Source organism: Hypanus sabinus, chromosome 4 (genome assembly GCF_030144855.1).
Source record: "Hypanus sabinus isolate sHypSab1 chromosome 4, sHypSab1.hap1, whole genome shotgun sequence".
Classification (NCBI taxonomy): Eukaryota; Metazoa; Chordata; class Chondrichthyes; order Myliobatiformes; family Dasyatidae; genus Hypanus; species Hypanus sabinus.
The window spans coordinates 159098068-159123921 of NC_082709.1; the positions used below are offsets into that span (position 1 = coordinate 159098068).

Sequence of the window (25854 nt, forward strand, 5' to 3'; positions counted from 1 at the left end):
TACCAATCTGATGCCCTATAACTATTCATCACCCTTGTCTCTTATTCTTCTTTAGCTTACCAGGATTGAGGGCCACTTATTTTCAGTCTGATTTTGTGAGACCCAAGGCAACCGAAAATGTGGTAACTGTAGATTCTTCTGCAGGTGCGGCAAGAAATGTCTGAAAGCCTTTCTGTGCGCACCTGATGCATAGATTTGAGGCTGTCAATACCATTCAAAATACTCTTCCTCCACTTTAGACCATCTTGGACCAGATATTCCCAAAGTGTTAGTCGAAAGGACCACTTTATTGCTCCTTTAATTCCTAACTTTCCTGAAATGCCTGCGAAAAATGCTATGGACTTATTTCTTTCCATTAATCCACTAGGTAAAGGTTTAATATCAATTATTCGAGATAAATTAGCAGCCTTACGACGGGCCCCTGTAGATAAAATTAAAATGGCATGGGAGCAGGATTTAAATACCTCCTTATCTGATGAGAGTTGGGACTCGATTCTCAAATCGGTTAACTCAACCTCTCTTTGTGCTCGCCATTGCCTTTTACAGTTCAAGATTGTTCATAGAGTCCATATGTCTAAATCTAAACTATCTCGATTCTACCCTAACATTAGTCCGCTTTGTGATAAATGCAAGAGGGGCGAGGCCTCTCTCATTCATATGTACTGGTTCTGTCCTAGCTTGGAGAAATTTTGGAAAGATGTCTTCACTATGTTATCATATATTCTGAATCAACACCTAGAACCAAACCCCTTAATCGCTTTGTTCGGTTTCTGGGGCGAGACAGATTTACGTCTGAGTCCAACCAAATGCCGAATATTATCCTTTGCCTCTCTCCTGGCTAGACGCTTGATCCTCCTTAAATGGAGAGATGTTGCCCTGCCCACTCATGCTCAATGGCTTAATGACATTATGGCCTGCTTGGACCTCGAAAAAATTCATTACTCAGTTCTTAATTCGGATTTAAAGTTCCATAAGCTCTGGGGACCTTTTATCGAGTACTTTCATAACCTTCCTTTTGACTAGGGTTTTTTTCTTTTTGGTCCCTTGCTTTCAGCTCCCTTTTTTTTCTGGTAGTAGGCATTATTATCCTCTGTTGCTAAGTGTATTCACAATCTGGGAGTTTGATTGTCCTGACTTATATTCTCTATATTGTGTTGTGGTTGGTCTGGAGTTTTTTTTTGTGTTGTGGGGTTTGGGGAGGATACTAAGTTTACTTGTCTTCAATTTAGGTCCTTTTTTTTTAAATTCACTTTTTTTGTATCATATTGTCATTGTACGCTTAATTTTGCACTATATTAATGTTCCTAATTTTGATTTGGGGTTGTTTAATTTGTAAAATGTATTAAAAAACCAATAAAAAAAAAGAAAGGACATTATCTCCTCTCCACACACAAAAAATGTGGCATTAAAAATATCTTGGAATCTTTTCCACCAACCTGTAAATAGTATTTTAGGAAAAGTTTCACCAAGGCTCTATGTACTCAAGTCCTCTTTCAATAAAGATTAATATACTATTTGCCTTCCAAATTACTTCGAGTCAATATTAATTTTCAGTGATTCTTCTACAAGAACTTCCATATCCCTCCAAACACGATTACATTTCACCTCTCATTTTAAAAAACTCTACTTTCTAAATTTTTTACAGTAGATGACCTCACATTTTCCACATTATATTCCATTATATGGCATTGCTCATCTCTATCCCCCCTGAAATCTAACTGCATCCAGCTCATTCTTCAATAATCCTCACTGAACCAATACTGATCTCTTCATTTGATGATAATGGCAGAGGAGGGAGATGAGGTTACAGAGAGTGGGATATAATTTTGCAGCTGTTGATATCCTTTAACATTTCACAATGGCCGAGTTTATGCTGCTACATCTGATTTAAATCCATTGAATTTAACAGAGTGCCATATTATCTGGAGAAAAATAAAAACAAAATGCTGGAAATGCTCAAGTCAGGTAACATCTGCAGTGAGAATGTTTCTCAATGACACTTTAATCATATGGAGGCATCCTTCTTGTCAAGATAATTTTAATGAAAACAATATCCTATGTAATGCTCATTCCTCCCAGTATAGGCAACAAATGCATCTTCCATGGGCAAGTCAAATAGGAATCCAAATCATAATAAAATATGAACATTGTTATCTACCCTCCTCTAACCTTCAGATATATTCTTTCTATTCCAATCTATAATTTTATACATTTACAGAACTGCCATCTGTTCATCTATTTGCCCCAACTTCATGTCCCTGAATTTCTGATTACTACATGTTAGAGGTCTTCTGATATGTAAAACCTTTTTTAAAAAATATGAAGTTAGTCAAACTGATTGCTACAAAATATTGTTTTGCTTCTCCATTTAATATTAAATCTTTAAAACTATGTGCAGATTTTTCAAATAAGTGCCAGTATCTTACAAGTTGTCAAATAACCACATTTAAAAGACAAAATTACCACCTTATAATAAATAGATTGAATGATTTTTGAATGCATGGTATGCATTTTATACCATCAAATCACTGGAATCAAAATACTTTGTAGTTCCTGCATTCTCCCTACCTTTCACGTTACAGACAGAGTGACTTTGTGTTGGACTGCCATTTTCGCCTGACAATGACAGCTCCAAATTGGGACTTGAACATGGAATATGGTTGTTGTTCTGGAACTTTTCCATCAATTCTAGTTGGTGAAGCCTGGTGCCAGACAAAAAGCAGTATAATATTAGCTACTAAGTTAAATCTAAAATGCAATTTGTTTAGAAAGGTAGTAGCAATTGCTCCATAATTCTATGGAATATATTGACTGAATATATGTTTTAATGTTCAATGTTCAAACCATTTATTGAAGTCGAAAAATGTTCATATAAGTATAATTTTAAGGATTTAATTTTGAATGGGGAATAGTGAGATACAAAGTACAACAGGAGATAGGAATGACATGTAAAAAGGATCATGTTATCAAGGTCATAGGGGATTTTAACATGCAGGTAGATTGGGAAAATCAGATTGGTGCTAGATTTCAAGAGAGGGAATTCGTAGAATGCCTACAAGATGGCTTTTTAAGAGTAGTTTGCGATTGAGCGCAGTAGGAGAAAGGCAATTCTGCATAGTGTGTTGTGTAATGAATCAGATTTGATAAGGGAGCTTTAGGTAAATTAATCCTTAGGAAACAGTGATCATAATATGAGAATTAACCCTGCAGTTTGAAAGGAAGAAGTTAAAAATCAGATGTATCAGTATTACAGTGGCGTACAGAGGACTGAGAGAAGAGCTGGCCAAAGTTGATTGGAAGGGAACACTAGCAAGGATGATAGCAGCATAACAATGGGTGGAGTTTCTGGGAGCAATGCAGAAGGTGCAGAACAGATTCATCCCAAAGAAGTAGTACAGTAAAAGGAGAATGAAGGAACTGTGGCTGACAAAGAAATCAAAGACAACATAAAAGCTAAAGAGAGGGCATTAAAAATATCAAAAAATAGTGGGAAGCTAGAGCATTGGGAAGCCTTTAAAAACCAATAGAAGGCAACTAACAAAAAGCAATAAGGAGAGTAATACACTAGACGATAATACAGTATAAAAGATAGCAAAAGTTTTTGCCATTCAAGAGGATATTGGACCGCTAGAAAACAATGCAGGAGAGGTGCCAATTGGGGACAAAGAAATGGTGGACAAACTCAACGTATTTTGCATCAGTCTTCACTGTGTATGGCACCAGTAGTATGCCAGAAATTTAAGTGCTTTGGGGGGAAAAGTGAGTGTAGTCACTATACTAAGGTGAATGTGTTTGAGAAGATGAAAGGGCTAAACATAGATAAGTAACCTGAACCATATAACTACACCCCAGGATTCTGAACAATGTAGTTGAAGAGATTACAAACGTGTTAGTGGTGAAATTTCAAAAATCACTGGATTCTGGAATGGTTCCAGAGGACTGGAAAATTAAAATGTCACTCCACTTTTTAAGAAGTGAGGGAGGCAAGAGACAGGAAATGATATGCCAAGTCAGCCTGATTTCAGTCCTTGGTAAGATGTGAGTCCATTATTAAGGATGAGGTTTCAGGGTACTTGGCAGCACACAATCAAATAGTCTGAAGTCAGCATGGTTTCTTTAAGGAAATATCTTGCCTGACAAATCCGTTGGTATACTTTGAGGAAGTAAGAAACAGGAAAGACAGGAGAGTCAGTGGATATTGTCTACTTGGATTTTCAGAAGGCTTGTTGCAAGCTGCAGCATCTGAAGCTACTTAACAAGATAAAAGCCCATAACATTACACAAAAGATAACTGAATGGATAGAAAATTGGCTGACTGGCAGAAGGCAACGTGTGGGAATAAAGGGAGCCTTTTTTGATTGGCTACTGGTGATAGTGGTGTTCCATCTGGTTTGGTATTAGGATCACTTCTTTTCTTGTTATGTCAATGATCTGGATGACGATTTGATAACTTTGTGGTCAAGTTTACGTACAATACAAAGATAGGTGGAGGGACAGGTTGTGTTGAGGAAGCAGGAGATCTTAAACAGATTGGAAAAATGGGCAAAGAAGTAGTAGTTAGAATAGAGTGCAAGGAAGTGTATGGTCACACACTTCGATAGGAGGAATAAAGGTGTAGATTATTTTCTAAACTGAGAACAAGTTCAGAAATCAGAGGTTCAAAAGAGACTTCTGAGTCCTCATGCAGAATTCCCTGAAGGCTAATTTGCAGGTTAAATCAATGGTAAGGATAGCAAATGCAATGTCAGCATCATTTTAAGAGGACTAGAATAAAAAGAACAAGGATAGAATGCTAAAGCTTTATTAGGCATTAGTCAGAACTACCGGAGTATTCTAAGCGGTTTTGGGCCTCTTATCTAAGAAAGGATATGCTGCCATTGGAGAGGGTCTAGAAGAGGTTCACAAGAATAATGGCTCTGGGCTTGCTCACGCTAGAGTTTAGAAGCTGGGGGGGGTGGGGGAGGAGGAATCTCACTGAAGTGCATAGAATATTGAAAGGCATAGATATGAGAGGATGTTTCCTATAGTGGGAGAGTCTAGGACCAGAGGGTACAGACTCAGAATAGAAAGATATCCCTTCAGAACAGAAATGAGAATAAACTTCTTTAACCAGAATGTAGTGTACCTCTGGAATTCATTGCCACAGATTCATTACCCACAAGCAGCTGTGAGGGCCAAGTCATTGCATATATTTAAAGCAGAGATCAATAGGTTCTTGATTAGTAAGGGTATCAAAGATTACAGCATTAAGACAGGAGAAGGGGTTGAGGGGAATAATAAGTCATCAATGTTGGAATAGCAGAGCAGACCTTATGGGCTGAATGGCCTAATTCTATACCTAAGTCTTATACGTTTGTAGTATTACTTGAGCTGCACGGGGATTTAAAATGATTATTTTCATCATCTATTTATAACATCCATTTGTATACAATGCCCAAGGAAATTTGTAGCAAAATACGTCTTTAGCTTTAGACATTTAAAACTATATTATTTGTTTTCTCTCCCAAGTAATAGGAAACTTGCAATTTCCATTTCAAAGTTACAACCAATGATAATAAGGGGCAGAACCTTGTGTAGGGAGGACACAGCATGTTAAATTGCAATCAATTATAATAAACCATATGGAAGATGAAATCTGTATTTGTGAAACAACTGGATTAGCCAGGCTTCAAGAGACTGAAACAAGTATTCCCGTGAAAGGCAGACGAAAACAAGAGATTGTGGAGGCTACAGATTGACAAGGCTGTCTTAAAGTCAGTGGAGTATGAAGTTTCTTTAAGATCAAACAGGAGATAGAGGATATGCCATGTCAGATTCAGTCTAAACAATAAGCTAGCCAGGAGAATGAAGCTCCATGTTTCAGGTTTGTATGAGGGGAAACAAATAGAATAACTTGAAATATATACAAGCAGAATAATAGAATTTCAAAACTCCCTGCACATCCTTTAAAATCTTCAAAGGCTTCTGGTCCTTGTTTGAAAGCTGGTATCTACACAACGATTGCTTTCTCCATATTAAGTTAGCCATTAAATTCTGGGGCAGTTTTTTGCTTCTGTGTGGCTATATGAAAATTCATTAAAAGACCTTCATTAATACTAATTCAACATGCAAAAGTATCCCCATCTGGAAAAAGGAGAACATTTAAAATTTTGCCATATAATTTTTGTATTTATCCATTTTAGAACTATGATAATCTACCACAGATATTGTTTTATTTACCTCTGCTTATTAAGAATTTTTTCAAGTTTAGCATCCTCTGCAGATTGCAGTGCTGGAGTTGATGAGAGAGGACAAACCGAAGCCAAATATTGGACTAGCTGCACATGTTGGCCTGGTCGAAATGATCGACCTTTCCCTTGACTGTATAGCCACTCTGCTTTGAGGCTAAAACAAACAAAATAGGTTAATAGAGCATATTGATACACTATTAATCATATTGTTAGATTTTGAAACTGCAAAGTCTTCAACAAGTTACAGCTAACTGAACAAACTATTTTACCTCTTGCAAAACTTAAAGAAAAATAGCTAATAGCCCATGTTTCAATCCTATGGATAACAAACAGACAGCAACAATAATAGGATATGACACAATCTTCAAAATTATCTGGCATCATTCCATTGATCAATGAGGGTTGGACCAATAAATGGCCTTCTCAGTGACAACTCAGAAAAATTAAAACAAAAGTTAATTCTAAACTTTTTTCAGGAATAGTAGCATTAAGAATTTTTATATTCCCAGTTACCCTCATCTGCAATATTTTGTAGTATTCCTCCAGTCTACTATCACCTGAAAATATCCACCTCACTGACAATCAACACTGGCGTACCACTGCTCTACTCTCTCTACACCATGACTGTGTGGCTAGGCACAGCTCAAATGCCATCTATAAATTTGCTGATGATACAACTATTATGGGCAGAATCTCAGATAGTGACAAGAGGGCATACAGAGCGAGATAAATCAGCTAGTTAAGTAGTGTCATAGAAACAACCTTGCACTCAACATTAGTAAGACCAAAGAGCAGATTGTGGGAAAGGGTAAGACGAGGGAATACTAACCAATTCTCATAGAAGGATCATATGTGAAGAGAGTGAGCAATTTCAAGTTCTTGGGTGTAAATATCTCTGTGGACCTAAGCCGGTTCCAACATATTGATGCAGCTACAAAAGGCAACAGGGCAGCGACTATATTTCATTAGGAGTCTGAGGAAATTTGGTTTGTCACCTAAAACACTTGAAAACTTCTACAGGAGAGCAATCTGACTGGCTGCATCACCGTCTGGTATGGGTAGGTGGGGGGGGGGGGGGGGCACCGTACAGGATCAAAGTAAGCTACAGAAAGTTGTAAAATTACTAAATTACTAGCCTCCCTAGTGTCCAAGACATCTTCAAGGAGTGGTGCGTCAAGAAAGGTGGTGTCCATCATTAAGGATGCCCACTACACAGGAAATGGCTTTTTCTCATTGTTATTCTCATCAGAAAGGAAATATGGAAGCCTGAAGGCATACACTCAGTGACAGTTCCATCCCCTCTGCCATACAATTTTTTTTAAAACAGACCTTGAATCCATGAACACCATCTCACTGCTGCTTTAATTTCTGTTTTGCACTACTAATTTTAATTTAACTATTTAAATAATGCAAAACATATACAATTTATTTATATATACTTACTGTAATAGTTTTTTTCCTATATTTATCATGTATTGCCTTGTACTGCTGCCACAAAGTTAACAAATTTCACAACATAATGCTGGTGATAATAAACCAGATTCTGATTTGTGTACATGGAAGAATGTTTAGAAGACATCTGTAGCGTATTTAATATTTCTGTAATATTTGAATAATATTGTAAATATATTGTGTGATTGAACATTCTTTGTTTGTTTACATAATTCATTACAGGTTTATATGTAAAAAACCATGAATGGCATACATCATTACACCACCATGTCACATGTGTGTGCCTCACTAAAGTAAAATGAAGTAGGCTCTCATCTCCCGGCTCCCGTGTTTGTTTTTTTTCCAATTATTTTCTGGAGTTACTTGCCAGCAGTGCTATGTTTTGTAAGTTTTAAAATGAAGCTAAGACGGTTACCTAACTATTGAAGTGCAGTGTATCTTTTCCATTGCAAGAGGAGAGACATTTGAATTTAAAAACAAAACCATAACACTTTTTTCTTCACCAAGGGTCAGAGACTGTAGGATTTTTTTTTAAAGCAGAAAATGGACAAAATTCATGGGCTCATAAACAAAGAGTAGCAACTGATAATTATCATAAATAAAAAGCTGAAAAGGCTAGCTACATCGGAAAGAAAGACACGTTTGATTGCACAACAAATAACTGGGATATGTATCTGAAGAAATTGAGCAGTATTTTAAAGCAAGTGGAACGGCTGATGAATGCTAGTTTTGCTGAGTGCAATTGGTAGCAGAGCATATAGTTTGCTTAGAAGTTTAATTGCTCCAGCCGAAATGAGCTTGCTGACATCGTGAACAAATGCAGGAACATTTAGAACAAAAACCATTGTTGATTGCAGAACACTTTAGGTTTCATAAGCGGAGTCAAAAAGAAGAGGAGTCCATTTCAGCTCATGTGGCTGAATCGAAGAAATTGTCTGAGCATTGTCAGTTCAGTGATGGGCTTAATGATGCATTGACAGAATTAGTTTGTGGAATCTCACAAGCATTCAAAAATGGCTCTCAACTGAAGCACAACCTGTGGCGACCCATTTCCTGGCACATCCGAACCGGCTCACAATTAGATAGCCTACGAGGGTTTGCGAGCACAGAGCTTTGGAGCCTCTGCGCCACGGGGGGCAGGTTGAGGGAGGCTTAAAAATGAGGCTGAGGATTTCGAATAAAGTTTTTTTTCCTGCAACTGCAGTTACCGACTCCGTGTCGTAATTTTAGCGCTGCGTGTAGCACACCGCTACAAACCCATATTTAAAAGAGCAGTTAAAATTGCTGTATCAATGGAAACAGCAGTGATAGACGCAAGTAAGTTGCAGTCAGGAATTAAAGTGTGAGCAAAATTGCAACATCTAAACAGAAACTTGCCTAGCTGAACAACTGTATTACCATTGTGGCAGGGGCTCACATACACCAGACCAATGCAGTTTTAAAAACAAAACTTGCAGAAAATGCAACAAAGTATGACACATACAAAAAATATGTCAGCCAGACAAAAATAAATGGACTTCACAGGAGAGAGAAAAAGAAAAAGTTAACTTGTAGTTTCAAAAAGAGCATGCTATTGATGAAAAAAAAATCAAACAATGAGAACAATACAGGATTCGGAAGCCTGAGCTTAACAACAGGGGTCACCAACCTTTTTTGCACCGCGGACCGGTTTAATAATGACAATATTCTTGTGGACCGGTCAACTGGGGGGGGGGGGGGGGTGCTAGTCATGATCGGAATATAGATAAGTCAACTACAAGTCACTTATAAGTTGCTAATACTCAATTTTGTTTCCAAAAGGGTTTACTTAATAAATTTAATATTAAACACACAGCACACATTTTCCTTGCATGAATATAGTGATAAGTCAATTATAACTCACTTATAAGACAACAGCACCATAACATTTTAAGTAACGTCTGGAAATATACAATGCATATTTTCCTCATATGAACAGATAAAATTATTGCAACACACCAGTGAGAGGACAAGGTAAGGGCTGGAGGTCCCCGTACCAGGGCCACAGCAGTCACAGTCCAGAGAGAGCAACTGACTGAGTGAGGAGTGGGATAGGGCATGTGCCTGCCCTCCTTGTAGGTAGGTAGGATCTATTGGCCAACAGAAGTTTGGCTCGAGTGACGAATTTCAGTGGATCACAGCAAGATAGCTGCACTGCTACTTATGAAACCCTGAGCCCAAATTAGGTCGTCTGCAAATACTTCAGCACCTGGTTCCCCACAAACATTCGGTGTGCTAAACAGGTTCAGAGGTGGTGCCCATCTGTCCGCGCTCCAGGCCGGTATCAACGGCACTTCTCGCCGGCTGCATGAGGCGGCCGGTTACCTGAGGCCAACCAGTGATCCCTGGCGTGAGGGTATCACTACGTTTAGGCAACTTATGACCTCACGTAGGTAATGACTTCGCGTACGTAATGACCTCGCGTGCGTACAAGTTCAACAGTGGGCATGACAGGGAATGAGGAAAGGTGCAGCTGACTCATAACATTTCATATTGCCAAATCATATTGTTTCCTCGCGGCCTGGTAGCACATGCTTTGCGGCCCAGTGGTTGAGGACCACTACATTACAATGTGAAAACTTACAAAAACCAAGCAAAATTACTTACATGAGAAGCAAATGGCAAATGAATTAAAATGGAATTCAACACTCACTCAGCTAATTCAGTCATTCCACACATGTTTGAATGGCATTTCAAAGATACTGAACTGAAGCCTGCAAATACCTAACTGAGACTTAACCTGGAAAAAAGATAACTCCTATCAGAATAACGACCATTACAGAGAAATACAACAACCAACAAGCCACAATGGTATGTGGTAAAAACAGGAGAGCAAGCATTGTTGAACCACGATTGGAGATCCATCCACCATTTGCATGGCACATACCCTGCAACAGAGTCAACTGAAAGCAAATTAAAAAAGGTGCTGGATGACGCCACAGCTGTGTTCAAGGATGGCAGTAGAACACTCAAACATATTAAGGTAAAATAATATTAAATGAAACTGCCACACTAAAGTTTTACAAATCCCATTCAGTTCCTTATAACACCTGTGATAAAGCAGCCAGTGAGCTAGGTTCACATGCGGAAGCTAAAGGAATTCTTTCCATAGTTGAGTCAAACCCAGTGCTCCCAGTAGCCAAGAAGAATGGGTCTGTCAAGATCTGTGGTGATTTTAAGGTCACCATCAACCTAGTACTAAAAGCAAAGTAATACTCTCTGCCCAGGATAGAGCATATCTTTGCAAACCTTTCTGGATGCAAACATTTCAGCAAAGTGGACTTAGCTGAGGCCTACCTACTGAAGGACATGGAAGAAAAGTCCAAAGTGTATAAACTATAAACACTTACAAAGGGCTTTATGGCTATAACAGGCTTATTTCTGGAATAGCATCTGCACCTGTACTCCAGCAGAAAGCCATGGACCAGGTGCTGCAAGGCTGCTCAGGCACTCAGTGTTTTCCTGGATGGCATCATTACTACCAGTGAGGATGACAAAGAACATTTCCAAAATCTCAAGACAGTATAAAAATGATTAGAAGATTATGGGATCAGGGCACAATGCTTAAAGTGTTAATCATTTAAACCAAGCATCACTTACTGTGGTCCTACGATTAATGCACAAGGATTACACAAGTGTGCTGAAAAAATTCAAGCAGTAGTGAATGCCCCAAGGCCAAAGGAATTGTCAAAGTTGCAGTCCTTTTTGGGATTTCTCAATTACAATAACAGGCTCCTGTCAAACTTGACTACTGTGCTGCACCTCTTGAACTCATTACTATAGATTGGGAAGAAATGGCAATGGACAAAGCTGTGTGAGGTGGTTTTCCAAAAAACAAAGGAAATTGTGACATTAGACACTGTAATCACACATTTTGATCTATGTCGCTTGGTGAAACTTACCTATAGATTTTGCATAATGTTCTCTTGACAATGCAGAGAAAAAAATATAGACAGATTGACAGAGGGGCCATGAGTCTGGTTTGGGGTGCAAAGTGTTTCAACAAGTACTTGTTACTAATCATCAACCACTCATGTCTATCTTCAATCAACAGACTGGTAGTCCACTAACAGCAGTAGCACAATTGCAGAGATGGGATCTGTTTTCTTGGAGTACATATTTACAAGATTGAATTCAAGAGGACAACTGATCATGGAAATTCTAATGGGTTGTCCCATTAACCTTTGGCAAGGGAAATACCTGAACAATTTACAAAAGTGGACCCTCCTCTTGATGCATTCTCCCTAATAAAAATCAAAAGTCTCCCTCTTACAGCAGAGATGACCCAAAGGGAAATCAAAAAAAAGACTCCACACAGTCAACCCAAAATGGCTGGAAAGTGCAGCAGAAATTCCAGACCCCCATTTTTACCAGTGCCAGGATGAACTTGCCTTTGATGGAGATTTTGTTATGTAGGGATTGAAAAGTGTTGTGCTATCCCCAAGCTGAGCGTTAAAGTGTTGGTGGTCATCTAGGAATGGTCAAAATGAAAGTGTTGGCTCATAGCTTTGCCTGGTGGCTGGGATAGAGTAGCAGATCAAGCAGCTTTCCATACACTGTTCGGGATGCCAGTATGTCAAGAAGATGTCAAAAAGCAGCACTTCTCCATTCCTGGGAATAGCCTGCATTCCCCAAGCAGAGGATTCATGTGGATTTTGCCAGACCACTCATGGGCACAAATGTCTTAGTTGTAGTGGATACAGCTACAAAGTGGCCAGAACTGTTTCTGATAGCCACCACTGTTGATGTGTTGAGAAGCCTCTTCTTCCGGATTTGCATCCCAGAACACTTAGTCAGTGACAGTAGACTACAGTTCAATGCAAAATGGTTTCAGTCATTCCTGAAAATGAATGGAATAAGACATATTATAGCCACACTGTACCACTCTGCTACAAATGGCTTGGTGGGAAAGATGTGTCCAGAGTCTAAAGAACATACTGCAAGCAATAACAGCAGAACAGACTACACTAACACGGAATCAGAAGCTTGCCAATTTCCTTGCATATCGCAATTCAGCACACTCTAAAACCAACAACTCACCAGCTATGTTGTTCCTGGGTTGTCACTTGTGCTTACACTTGGATTTGCTGAAACCTAGTCTCAGAAGGAGTATGCAGGACAAGCAACTGAGACAAATTGAAGGCTTCTCAAACAAGGAGGTTCCATGTTTCACTCCTGGACAAGCGGTTCTGGCAAGGGACTACTGAAGTAATCAAAAATAGGTACTTGGAAAGATTGACAGAACTGGACCACTCTCCCACACAATGAAGATTGCGTCTTCTCCAGATGACATCAGACACATCAATCAGTTGAGGAGGGCAGAGTCAATTGTTAGAGAAGAAAGGTGTCCAGAGCTGTCAGAACCACTTCCTACAGTCCCAGAGTCAATTCCTACAACCATCATGGAGGAAGACCCAGAACCAGAGGTTGTTTCACAGCCACAAGTTTCACCTGCCAAGCAGAATGACCCCCACTTGTCAGAAAGATGTTACTCCTGAAGAGTAAAGAATCCTTCACAATGTTAAATCTGTAGGCCTGAATGGGACAACTTAAAATTTACTATGCTGTGGATTCTATATTGAGTGGGTGTTTATAGCTACACAGGGAGGAGTGTAGAGTATTTAATATTTCAGTAATATTTGAGGAATATTGTAAATATATTATTTGATTAAGCATTTTTTTTTTACATAATTCATTACAGGTTATATACAAGTATATGAATGGCATATGTCATTACGCTGTGTCAAAATAAAACGAAGTAGGCACACATCTCTCAGCTCCCATGTTTCTGTTTCCATTCGTTTCTGGGGTTACAAAACATAACTAGGCAAATGTACCAAGGAGCACTCAAAGCCCATTTTAACGTGATACACTTCCTTTTGAAGATTTCTCTTCATCCTTTGGTCCCATTCATATACAAGATAAGTATACTTGCATTCATACCAGAAGATAAATGTAACTATGAAATTATAAATGTATTAATAATTCAGCAATGCCAATTACATAGAAGTCTTCTTCATTTTCATTTAACCTGTTAAATGGATTTCAGTAAAGTTGGTTAAAGAGTTACAATGGGCCCCCATTCTTGGAGGCAGACATTGAAGTTCCCAGCTAGAATATATTTTGTGCCCTGTTACTTTCAGTGCTTCTTCTGAATTGGAGGAACACTGATTCTTCATTTGGGGGAAAATGTTCAGTGATTAGCTGAACTTCAATTATGAGACTTCATATGACTAGGGCTCCAAGGACTGCTCCTTTCCACCTAAAAACTACTGTGCTGCAAACTTTAGCAGAGACATAATGTTCCCAAGGATTACAATGGAAGAGACCAGCACCTTGTCTGTCACAACAACAACCATGTTAGGCTGTTACTCAACTTAGTAACAGAGTAGTTGATATTTATGAGGACTTTGCAAGGTCAACAGGATCGGAACAACTATAGCCTTTGATATAAATCTATTCCAGACTTTAGCTCTACCTTACACTAACAATGCTCATAAATAATGAATTTGATGGTTCTCATTTTGAAATGAGTCAAAATCTTTAAAACAAAATGTTTTTTAAAAAAGACATTCAGTGGCCACTTCATTAGGAACACTTGCTCATTAATGCAAATATCTAATCAGTCAATCAAGTGGCAGGAACTCAATGCATAAAAGCATGCATACATTGTCAAGAAGTTCAGTTGTGTTTCAGACCAACCAGCAAAATGAAGAAGAAATGTAATCAAACTGACTTTGAACATCATATGATTGTTGGTGCCAGATGGGGTGGTTTGAATATCTCAAAAACTGGTGTGATTTTCACTCACAAACTGCTGATTTTTACAGCAAATGCTGTTAAAAAAACAAAAATAATCCAGTGACCTACAGTTTTGTGGACGAAAGTGCTTTGTTAACATGAGAGGTCAGAGGAGACTGGGCAAACTGGTTCAAGCTGACAGGAAGGGAACAGTAACTCAAATACAACAGTGGTGTGCAGAAGAATATCTCTGAATGCATGACTCATCAAACCTTGAAGTGGATGGGCTACAGCAGCAGAAGACCACAAACATAAACTCTGTGGCCACTTTATTCAGTACAGAAAGTACCTATTAAAGTGGTAACTGAGTATGTATCTGGGGGTTCACTGTAGTTAAGAAATTTTGTTCTAAGTCAGCAATTTACTAATTTACCAATTTATGCTGCATGCAACTATTCATTACAAAATTCAAGAACAACTGATGCAGTATTGGTATTAAAATATTTAATTCCTTAGTACTAGTATTCTTTTGCACAAAGTTAATATAGAAAACATTCCAGTATTCAAAAATTGCCATAACTAAAGCAACATTTCTTGCACAAGTTTGAAAAAAATTCAAACTACTTGAAAGCTATTTACCTTTCTTTCTGTGAGATTACATAACCATCTAGAATCCGTAGGGTTAAACACCAACTGACAATATAAGGTCTGTAGTCAAATCCAGGAAGGGAAGGTGTTGCCATGACACAAGGATTATTCATGATTGACAGCTGCTCCAGTTCATGAAGGAACCCCAGGTAGGAAACCTATCATACAACATCACATGTGATTTAAGGCAAGGGGGATGACAATTACAATGTGAAGTGATATTTGAAAGACCAAGAAATGTACTTTATTGTTCCTAATGTTATTGTAAGTTACTTCTGAAAAGTAAACAGATATTTGCTGTAAACATTACAGTTACAAATAGATTAATTCTGTAATACTTGAAGAATAGCTCTTCTTGCATTGTTACTGTAATGATATCAAGTATGGTGTACCTCATTCAGATCTCTTATTTCATTCTCTGCAAGGGATAGAATGTTTAACTCTGAAGGAAGGTGACTGGAAGCAGAACGGAGTGTAGTGATAGTATTTCCATGCAAAAGTAAAACCTGTTGAGCAAAATATATTTAAGAGTGAAAATTTTCTTGACATAGCTCTACACCATAACTTCTTGCAAACTAGAAGGCATCAATTGCCATTGCTCTAGCTATCGAAAATAAATTACATTTTATTTTGAAGTAATAAATATATAAATGCTCAAAATTTGAGCTAGGCATCTCCTTAGTAGTATGCTTTCAGGTGTGCCTCCCAACCTGACGGCAGGATGCTCAATCCACCCCAACAAAAACCAGAGGTGGATAAGTTGGGCTTGAATTTGTGAATTCCCCACCTGCTCTCTAGGTGCTCTGTTTAATTATGACTACGTCCAAATCAAATATAAAAATCATACTTGGCTCATTTACTAGAATTGGCACTTTTGACTGACAGGTTGTTTTAAAAATGAAAACCACTACCTTCAATAGTAATGGAAATAAGCAGGCCACAAAAGGCATCCAGAATCACACCACATTGTATTGCATATGTTACGTACTCGTGACACGACAGTGGAGCCCTTGTCACTTGACTGGGGTTGAAGCTGTACTGGTCTTGAGGTGATGGTCTTGTGATGGTGGAATGACATCATTTTCCTGCCAGTAGAGATCTTGTGATGGGTTTTTTTTTTTTTTACAGGTTATAAAAGGTAGACCCCACCCTGTGAGGAGGGGCAGTTCGTGGCTGGATTTGCCAGGTTGACTTCATGCCACTGCGTGTTTTAAGAGATGACGCAGTTTAGCTGAAGGATGAAGTTTTTATTTAATGCTAAAGTTTAAAAGGTCATTGCCAGCAGGTTCTTTATGATTCTGTTAGTTCGAAATTAGTGGAGAGTGAAGATTGGAAGTTGGAAGTTAAAGATCGAGGAGAATCGCTTTCTACGGTGAAACGGGGGCGACCTTTGTTTGATCCTTATTCGGAAGGATTTCGTTGACTATCTTCGTGTTAATCCCTGGGTTTTACCAGAAAGGATTGAAGGTAGTGGAGAAGGAAAGGTCAGTGCCTTTAAGCCGTTCTGTTTCGTGAATTCTTCGTGGGAAGTTCGACGTCGGGGATCGAAGCAAGCGACGTGAAAGAGAACCTAAATCGTCTTATAAAGTCTCTCCTTTTAAATGGACTGTGAGCATATCGAACTTTTGGCAATACCACTTTAAAGAACTGTTTTCGGCAATACCACTTTAAAGAACTGTTTTTGGAATATCACTTTACGAACTGTTTGGGCTGCCGCTCAGCAGCTGTTTCCAGTTACGGTAGTGTTTGTTTACTTTTGGGGGGTTTGTTTTCTGTGTTTAATAAACGTGTTGTTTGTTATAAGAAACCCTTGCCGAACTCATATATTTATTGTTGCCGGAATACATAACATTAAATATGGGGGCTCATCCGGGATTGAATCATTTGAGTTTAAATGCTTGCTAACTTTTAAATCGGTGTTTTGGAAATGGGGATTACTCGGTTCTTTTGTTTGGCTTGTTGTGGTATTCGGCAGCAATGAATATTGATGAGTTTCTGGCTTCGCCAGCTGCGGAGGTGTTGGCGAAGGAGAAAAAAACTGAGGTGTTTGAGATAGCTAGTAGATTGCAACTTAAAGGTATTTTGCAGACTACTTCTAAGGCTGTAATACAGAGAAACATAACGTCACACTATATGGATTCGGGTGTTTTTGATGAATCGATTTTAGAGTCGTTTCAAATAAGTAATCTGGAGATGCAGTTGCAAATCGAACAAATGAAATTGGAACAAAGTAAAGCTGATTTGGAGAGGTAAATTGGAGGTGGAACAAAAGAAGAGAGAATTTGCATATGCAATAGAGGAATTAAGGTCTGGAAATCAGTCTTCTGGTTCTAAAAAAACGTTTGTTGCTAGTCAAGAAATTAAATTGGTCCCTCCATTTAGTGAAACAGAAGTGGAAAGGTATTTTCAACATTTTGAAACTATTGCTCGGATGTCAGAGTGGCCGAAAGATAAATGGTCAGTGTTGTTACAGAGTGTAATTAAAGGCAAAGCACAACAAGTTTACACAGCTTTAACAGCTGCACAAGCACTTGATTATGATATTGTAAAGAGACATATCTTAAACGCATATGAGTTAGTCCCAGAAGCATATAGGGAAAGATTCAGAAGTTTGAAAAAATCTGTGGAAAAAACTTATGTGGAATTTGCCTATGATAAAGCTATGTGTTTTGAGAGATGGGTTTCTTCTAAAAATGTAAATGGGAACTATGATACATTGAGAGAGCTGATTTTAATGGAGGAATTTAAAAGAAGCATTCCTGTTGAAGTAAGGACCTACTTAAATGAGAAGGATACTGATAAATTGCAGGACTGTGCTAGATTAGCTGATGAGTATGTTTTGATCCATAAGAACAAATTTCCTCAGGGCAGAATTTTTAAGAGGAAAAATAACACGGAGACTCCAGGTAAATCTGAAATTAAATCAGAGGTTAATGAAAAAGTTGATGAGAAAGGAAAGCCTGTGAAGGAAAGACAGGTTGGTCTTACTTGTAACTATTGTAAGAAGCCTGGCCATGTAATAGCTAACTGTTTCAAATTGAAAAGGAAAGAGAAGGAAGCAGTTCCAGATGCTTGTGTGCAACATACGAAGCACCTGTAAAGTTACAGGGTTTGATAAAAACAAATGAGGCTTTGTTAGAGTCTGACCAAGTTAAAAAGGGATATGATCATTTTATAACTGAAGGGTTTGTATCCTTGAAGGAAGGATCTACTCTGGTGCCAATAAAAATCCTTAGGGGTACTGGTGCTTCTCAATCATTGATGTTTGACAGTGTGTTGAAGTTTAGTGAAGAGTCTGATACTGGTGAGGTAAATTACATAAGGGGTGTTGGAAGTGATTTTATGCCTGTACATTTACATAAAGTAAATTTAAAGTCAGGGATAGTTACAGGATTTGTTAAAGTAGGATTACAGCATAGCTTACCTGTGAAGGGTATTTCTTTATTGTTAGGTAATGACTTGGCAGGTGGACAAGTTTTTCCTGAAGTGCATTTGACAATGGAGTCAGAGGAACCAGAGTTGAATTCTAACACAGATTCTTCCTGTGTTGTGACTAGAGCTATGGCTAAAAAGATTGATGTGCAGAATGAGGTTGTTATTCAGGACTGTTCAACTCAGGATTCGAGTTTTGAGGATGTGTCAGAGACTTTCTTATCTTCGTTGTTTGAACAAGATTCTGGGAGTAAGTCTGACTATGAAGATTTATCTTTGTCTAGGAAGGAGATGATAGCAGAGCAGAATAGAGACTCTGAGATTATAAAATTAAGAGAGCAGGTTTTACTAGATAGTGAAATTGATAAGGTGCCAGTAGGATATTAATTGGAAAAAGGAGTGTTGATGAGGAAGTGGAGATCGCCTACAATTCCTGCAAGTGAGGATTGGAATGTTGTTTACCAGGTAGTTGTCCCAAAAGTTTATCGAAATGAGATTTTGACTTTAGCTCATAGTGTGCCTTTAGGTGGACATCAAGGGGTAAGGAAAACTGTGGACAAGATTTTAAAACATTATTACTGGCCTGGTCTAAGAAAAGATGTGGCGATGTTTTGTAAAACGTGCCATACTTGTCAAATTGTGGGTAAACCAAATCAGGTTACACCAGTTGCTCCATTACAACCTATCCCAGCATTTGGTGAACCATTTTCTAAAGTTATTGTAGATTGTGTTGGTCCATTACCAAAGACAAAAACTGGTTATCAGTATTTGTTGACTATCATGTGTACTTCTTCTAGGTTTCCAGAGGCAGTACCACTTAGGAATATAAAAGCTAAGACTGTGACAAAGGCCCTTATAAATTTTTTTACTTATTTTGGATTACCTAAGGAGATACAAACTGATCAAGGCAGTAATTTTATGTCTGGATTGTTTCAACAGATAGTTTATAAATTGGGAGCTAAGCAAATCACTTTGTCTGCATACCATCCAGAATCGCAGGGTGCCTTGGAGAGGTTTCATTCTACCCTCAAGAATATGATTAGGACATTTTGTGTGGAAAATGAAAGTGTCTGGAATGAGGGTATAAACTTACTTTTATTTGCAGTAAGGGAAGCGGTACAGGAATCTTTAGGTTTTAGTCCATTTGAACTTGTGTTTGGGCATAGAGTTAGAGGACCTTTAGCTTTATTGAAAGAACAGTGGATTAATAAGGAAGTACACACTAATTTGTTGGACTATGTGTTGAAATTTAAGGACAGGTTACATAAAGCTTGTAGCTTAGCTAAGGAAAATTTAAAGTTGGCTCAGGAGAAAATGAAGACTTGGTATGATAAAGAAGCTAGGATGAGGATGTTTAAGTCTGGAGATAAGGTGTTGGTTCTTTTCCCAGTGCAGACAAATCCTTTACAAGCTAGATTTCATGGTCCTTATGAAATTGTGTCTAAAATCAATGATGTGGATTACGTGGTAAAAACTCCAGATCGTAGAAGGTCAACACAACTTTGCCATATAAATATGTTGAAACCATATTTTGAGAAACAATCTGATACTGTGACTGTTGTGGTTAGTGAGAATTAGTTTGATTTAACTAGGAACATGATAGATGATTCATCTGACTTTCATTCTAAATCCAACATTGTTTCTGTTAGGTTACCAAATTCAACCATTCTGGAAAATATTGATGAAAAATTAGCACATTTACAGTTAGAGCAGAGACAACAGATGAAGGAGTTGATTTTTAAATATAAGGAGTTGTTTCCAGATGTTCCGAGAAGGACTACTATAGCTTCACATGATGTAGATGTTGGAGATGCCAAACCTATTAAACAACATCCATATAGGATGAACATGGAAAAACTGAACTTGCTGAGAAAGAAATTGAATATATGTTAGAGAATAATATCATTAGACATTCTAACTCGAATTGGAGTTCGCCAGATGGTAGTATTAGGTTTTGTACGGATTATAGGAAGGTGAATGCTGTAACGAAAACAGATGCATATCCAATTCCTAGAGTAGATGATTGTGTAGATAAAGTTGGAAAAGCAAAGTTCCTTACAAAGATTGATTTATTGAAGGGGTATTGGTGTGTTCCATTAACGGACAGAGGTAGAGAGATTTCTGCATTTGTAACTCCATCTGGGTTATATGAGTATAATGTTCTTCCATTTGGGATGAAGAATGCCCCAGGTACTTTCCAGAGGATGATTAACTTTGTGATTCAGGGATTGAAAGATACTGATGCTTATATTGATGATTTAGTGACAGGAAATGATACTTGGGAAGCACACATTATTGCGATGGAGAAATTGTTTGAAAGGCTTTCAAAAGCTAACTTAACTATTAATTTAGCTAAGAGTGAATTTGGACATGCCACTGTGACTTACCTTGGTTATGTTGTGGGTCAAGGTAAGGTAGCTCCTGTTCAGGCAAAAGTTCAGGCAATTTTAGAGATTCCCACTCCAACGGGGAAAAAGACTCTCAGAAGGTTTTTGGGAATGGTAGGATATTATCGGAAATTTTGTAAGAATTTTGCTAATGTTGCCCTTCCATTAACTAACCTTCTGCGGAAGAATGAGAAGTTTGTATGGACGGTGCCTTGTCAAGAAGCATTTGAAAAATTGAAAACAATGATATGTCAGCAACCTGTGCTTAAGGCACCTGCCTTTGAAAACCTTTTTCATTGGCTGTGGATGCTAGTGATGAGGCTGCAGGAGCAGTATTAATGCAAAGGAATGAGGGTGATGAGGTTGATCATCCAGTAGCTTACTTTTCTAAGAAATTTAATAAGCATCAAAGAAACTATTCGACAATAGAGAAAGAATTGTTATCTCTTGTTTTAGCTTTGGAATATTTTGAGGTATATGTTAGTACAACTCAAAAACCACTTATTGTTTACACTGATCATAATCCCTCAGTTTTCCTGAGTAAGATGAAAAACAAAAACAGAAGATTATTAAATTGGAGTTTGATGTTACAAGAGTACAATATTGTGATGACTCATATTAAAGGTAAAGATAATGTGGTTGCTGATTGTCTATCTCGATGTTGAATGTACACTGTGATTTTTTTTTGGAGTGGTTTTTTTTTTAATTGTAACACTCCTACTGTATTGTGAGTTATAAGCTGTTATATGATGGTGTTGTGTATTGTATATGTTAAAAAATTTATACCTTTGTTTTTCTTGTAAGCAATTGTTTAAAATTTTTGTTCTTGTCAGACCAAAAATGTTTTTTTGGAGGGAGGTGTTACGTACTCGTGACACATGACAGTGGAGCCCTTGTCATGTGACTGGGGTTGAAACTGTACTGGACTTGAGGTGATGGTCTTGTGATGGTGGTGACGTCATTTTCCTGACAGTAGAGATCATGTGACGAGTTTTTTTTTTACAGGTTATAAAAGGTAGACCCCACCCTGTGAGGGGGGGCAGTTCGTGGCTGGATTTGCCAGGTTGACTTCATGCCACTGCGCGTTTGAAGTGATGACGCAGTTTAGCTGAAGGATGAAGTTTTTATTTAATGCTAAAGTTTAAAAGGTCATTGCCAGCAGGTTCTTTATGATTCTGTTAGTTCGAAATTAGTGGAGAGTGAAGATTGGAAGTTGGAAGTTAAAGATCGAGGAGAATCACTTTCTACGGTGAAACAGGGGCGACCTTTGTTTGATCCTTATTTGGAAGGATTTCGTTGACTATCTTCGTGTTAATCCCTAGGTTTAACTAGAAAGGATTGAAGGTAGTGGTGAAGGAAAGGTCAGTGCCTTTAAGCCATTCTGTTTCGTGAATTCTTCGTGGGAAGCTCGACGTCGGGGATCGAAGCAAGCGACGTGAAAGAGAACCTAAATCGTCTTATAAAGTCTCTCCTTTTAAATGGACTGTGAGCATATTGAACTTTTGGCAATACCACTTTAAAGAACTGTTTTTGCAATATCACTTTAAGAACTGTTTGGGCTGCCGCTCAGCAGCTGTTTCCGGTTACGGTAGTGTTTGTTTACTTTTGGCGGGGTTGTTTTCTGTGTTTAATAAACGTGTTGTTTGTTATAAGAAACCCTTGCCGAACTCATATGTTTATTGTTACCGGAATACGTAACACATAATCCGAGGAAAAGTAGAGAACAACATATACTGATCTGAACATATTTTTAAACATCTATTGGAGAATTGCATACACAATTTACCTTTAGAAACAGTAGTTTTGATAGGTCACCAATCAGGGAAATATTGTTGTCTGATAAGTCCAAATGCCGAAGACATAAACAACTATTCACAGCATCCACAGTCTGCAAGAAGAACAAATCCTAGATTATCGAGAAGGATTTTGAATCTTCATTAAGAAAATAGATGAAAGCAGTGCTATAGACATGATTTACATGAATTTCAGTAAGGCTTTTGACATGGTCCGATGTTAGGATGGTCTTTTAGGTTAAAGCATGTGAAATCCATGGTACATTGGCAAATAGGATTTAAAAGTAGTTCAGTGAAAGGAGACAGAATAGTTGTGAATGGGCATTTTCTGACTTGAAGTATGCCACAAATGCTGTGTCACATAGGTCAGTGCTGGGGCATTTGCTGTTTGTAATACATGGTCAATTTAGTAAGTTTACAGACAAATATGAAAATTGGTGAGAGAGGTTGCAAAAGAAGTCTTTAAAGGATATAGCAGGACATAGATCAGCTGGGAAGTAGGGCAGGGTGGAGGAAGATGGACCTTAATCCAGACCTATGAAGTAATATACTTTGTGAGGTCAAATTCTGTTAAGACACCAGAGTAAATAGCAGGGACACCAGGAGTGTTGGCCCTTGTGATGCAAGTCAAAAGCTCGTGAAAAGTGGTGACCATGTAGTAAAGGCGGTTTTTGGTATGCATGTCTGCATTGAGTATAAGACTTAGAAAATCATGTTACAGCTGTTTGGAAAAAAAAGGGTTAGACTACATTTAGAGTATTGTGCAATTCTGGTCACCACTCTATAGGAAGAATGTAGTAGCAGTGGAGAGAGTGCAGTAGAGATCCACTAGGATATTGCCTAGAATGGATTGACTGGATCTACTTTCACTGGATGCTAAGGTACGATATTATATACGTTCTCATGGTCAGCTCAAATCAGAATCAGGCTCAATATCACTATCATATGTCGTGAAAATTGTTGTTTTGTGCCAGCAGTACATCACAATACATAATAAAACAAATTACAGTAAGAATATATATTTTAATATTAACTCAAGTAAGCAGAAAGAGTGCAACAAAAAAGGTGAGGTAGTGAACATGCTTTCATTGCCCATTCAGAAATCTGATGACAGAGTTGAAGAAGCTATTCCTGAAATGTTGAGCTGTGTCTTTAGGCTCCTGCACCTCCTCCTTGAAGGTAGCAATGAGAAGAGGGCATGTCCTAGGTGATGGAGTCCTTAACGATGGATGCCGTCTTCTTGAGTCATCACCTTTTGAAGGTGTCCTTGATGCTAGGAAGGCTAGTGCCCATCATGGAACTGGCAAGTATAGTGGGTATTTTCTGCAGCTTTTTCTGACCCTGTGTAGTGGTCTCTGCTTACCAGACTTTGATGCAAACAGTTAAAATACCCACCAATGTACACCTGCAGAAATTTGTAATAGTCTTTGGTGACGTGCCAAGTTTCCTCAGACTCCTAATGAAATATAGCCACTGTCATGACTTCTTTGTAATTGCAGCAATACGTTGGACCCAGTATAGATCTTCAGAGATGTCGACAGCCAGGGACTTGAAACTGCTCGTCCTTTCCACTGCTGATCCCTCAATGAGGACCGGTGTGTGTTCCCTCAACTTCCCCTTCCTGAAATCCTTGGTCTTACTGACATTGACTGCAAAGTTGTTATTGTGACACCAGTCAACCACTTGATCTATCTTGCTCCTGTATGCCTCATCACCATCTGAAAATCTGCCAACAATAGTTGTGTAATCAGCACATTTATCAGCTGTTTGAGATATGCCTCACCACACAGTTGTGAACATAGAGCGCTTACAGCAGTGGGCTAAACTCACATCCTTCAGGGGTGCCAGTGTTGATCATCAGCAAGGAGATGTAATTTCCAATCCACACTGACTGTGGTCTCCCAGTGAGGAAGTCAAGGATGTAGTTGGAGAGAGAGGTACAGAGGTCCAGGTTTTATAGTTTGTTGATTAGAACTAAGGGTATAATTATGTTGAATTGTAATCAATAAACAGCAACCTGACAAAGGTGTTACTATTGTCCAGGTGATCCAAGGCTGAGTGAGGAGTCAGTGATAATGCATCCGCTGCAGACCCATTGTGGTGATAGGCAAATTGCAGCTAGTCCAGATCCTTTCTTAAGCAAGAGTTGATTCTAACCATGACCAGCCTCTCAAAACCCTTCATCACAGTAGATGTGAATGCAATTGGCGACGGTCATTGAGGCAGCTCACCCTGCTCTCTTGGGTACTGGTATTACTTTTGAAGCAGGTGGGAACCTCCAACTGCAGCAGCAAGAGACCGAAGATGTCCTTGAACACCCTCACCAGTTAGTTGGTGCAGGTTTTCAATCCTCTACCAGGTACACCACCTTTATTCTCTGTCTATACACCAGGAGTAGGAGTACAGCCAGATGATTGGACTTTCCAAATAGTTGTCATAAGATGGTATACTCGACGTCTTGATGGTAGTATAAAAGTGGTCAAGTATGTTGGCTCCTCTGGTTTCACAGGCAATATGGCCATGGGAGTTGTTCAAAGAATTCTTCAAGCTGCCCTGTATGAAATCCCCCTCAATGATAGGGAAGGTATCTGGGTTCGCTGTTCCTCTGATCATAGTGCTCAGCTCCTGCAGTGCCTGCCTGATGTTGGCTTGAGATAGATGGTACACCACTACCAGGATTATGGCAGAAAATTCCCTGAGCAGATAAATAGATGACATTTGACCACTAGGTGTACAGGTCGGGTGAGTAGGACTGATATAGAACTGCCATGACTGCACTGATGTCCGATGTCCGTCGGATACCACAATTTTGCTCTGAGGTCTTCAATTTTATTTTCCAAAGAACGTGCATTCACCAGCAAAATAGTCAAGATGCGGGGGGTTGGGGGGGGGGGGGGGTCCTAAGGCCCTGGAGTTTCAGTTTTACGTACAAATCCACTCATTTTAAATGCTTTGTTTTCTTAAATGGGAACTGCACTCACAACCCAAGACTGCAGTCCAGGATCTGCCAATATTGCTAGATTTGAGTAACGACAAGTTTTTTTTTGTTTTTTTTTAAATGGTCTTAAAACCATGTTCCTTATTGAAATATAGTCGGCTCTCCTTATCCGTGGATTCCGCATGCACAGATTCAACCAACCATGGATTGGGAAA

At 38.6% G+C, this 25854-nt stretch overlaps 1 protein-coding gene across 4 annotated transcripts in view; it reads right to left on the reverse strand.

Annotated features, from left to right (window-relative positions):
* cep97 (centrosomal protein 97) overlaps positions 1-25854 on the reverse strand; it is a 92080-nt gene that overhangs the window by 21008 nt on the left and 45218 nt on the right. For all 4 annotated transcript variants that reach the window (XM_059968554.1, XM_059968556.1, XM_059968552.1 and 1 more), the window contains exons 4-8: positions 22695-22796; positions 15482-15595; positions 15081-15247; positions 6220-6384; positions 2569-2702 (exon numbers count right to left, since the gene is read on the reverse strand). In XM_059968554.1, coding sequence (XP_059824537.1) covers positions 2569-2702; positions 6220-6384; positions 15081-15247; positions 15482-15595; positions 22695-22796 — 682 coding nt within the window. The remainder of the gene's footprint in view (positions 1-2568; positions 2703-6219; positions 6385-15080; positions 15248-15481; positions 15596-22694; positions 22797-25854) is intronic.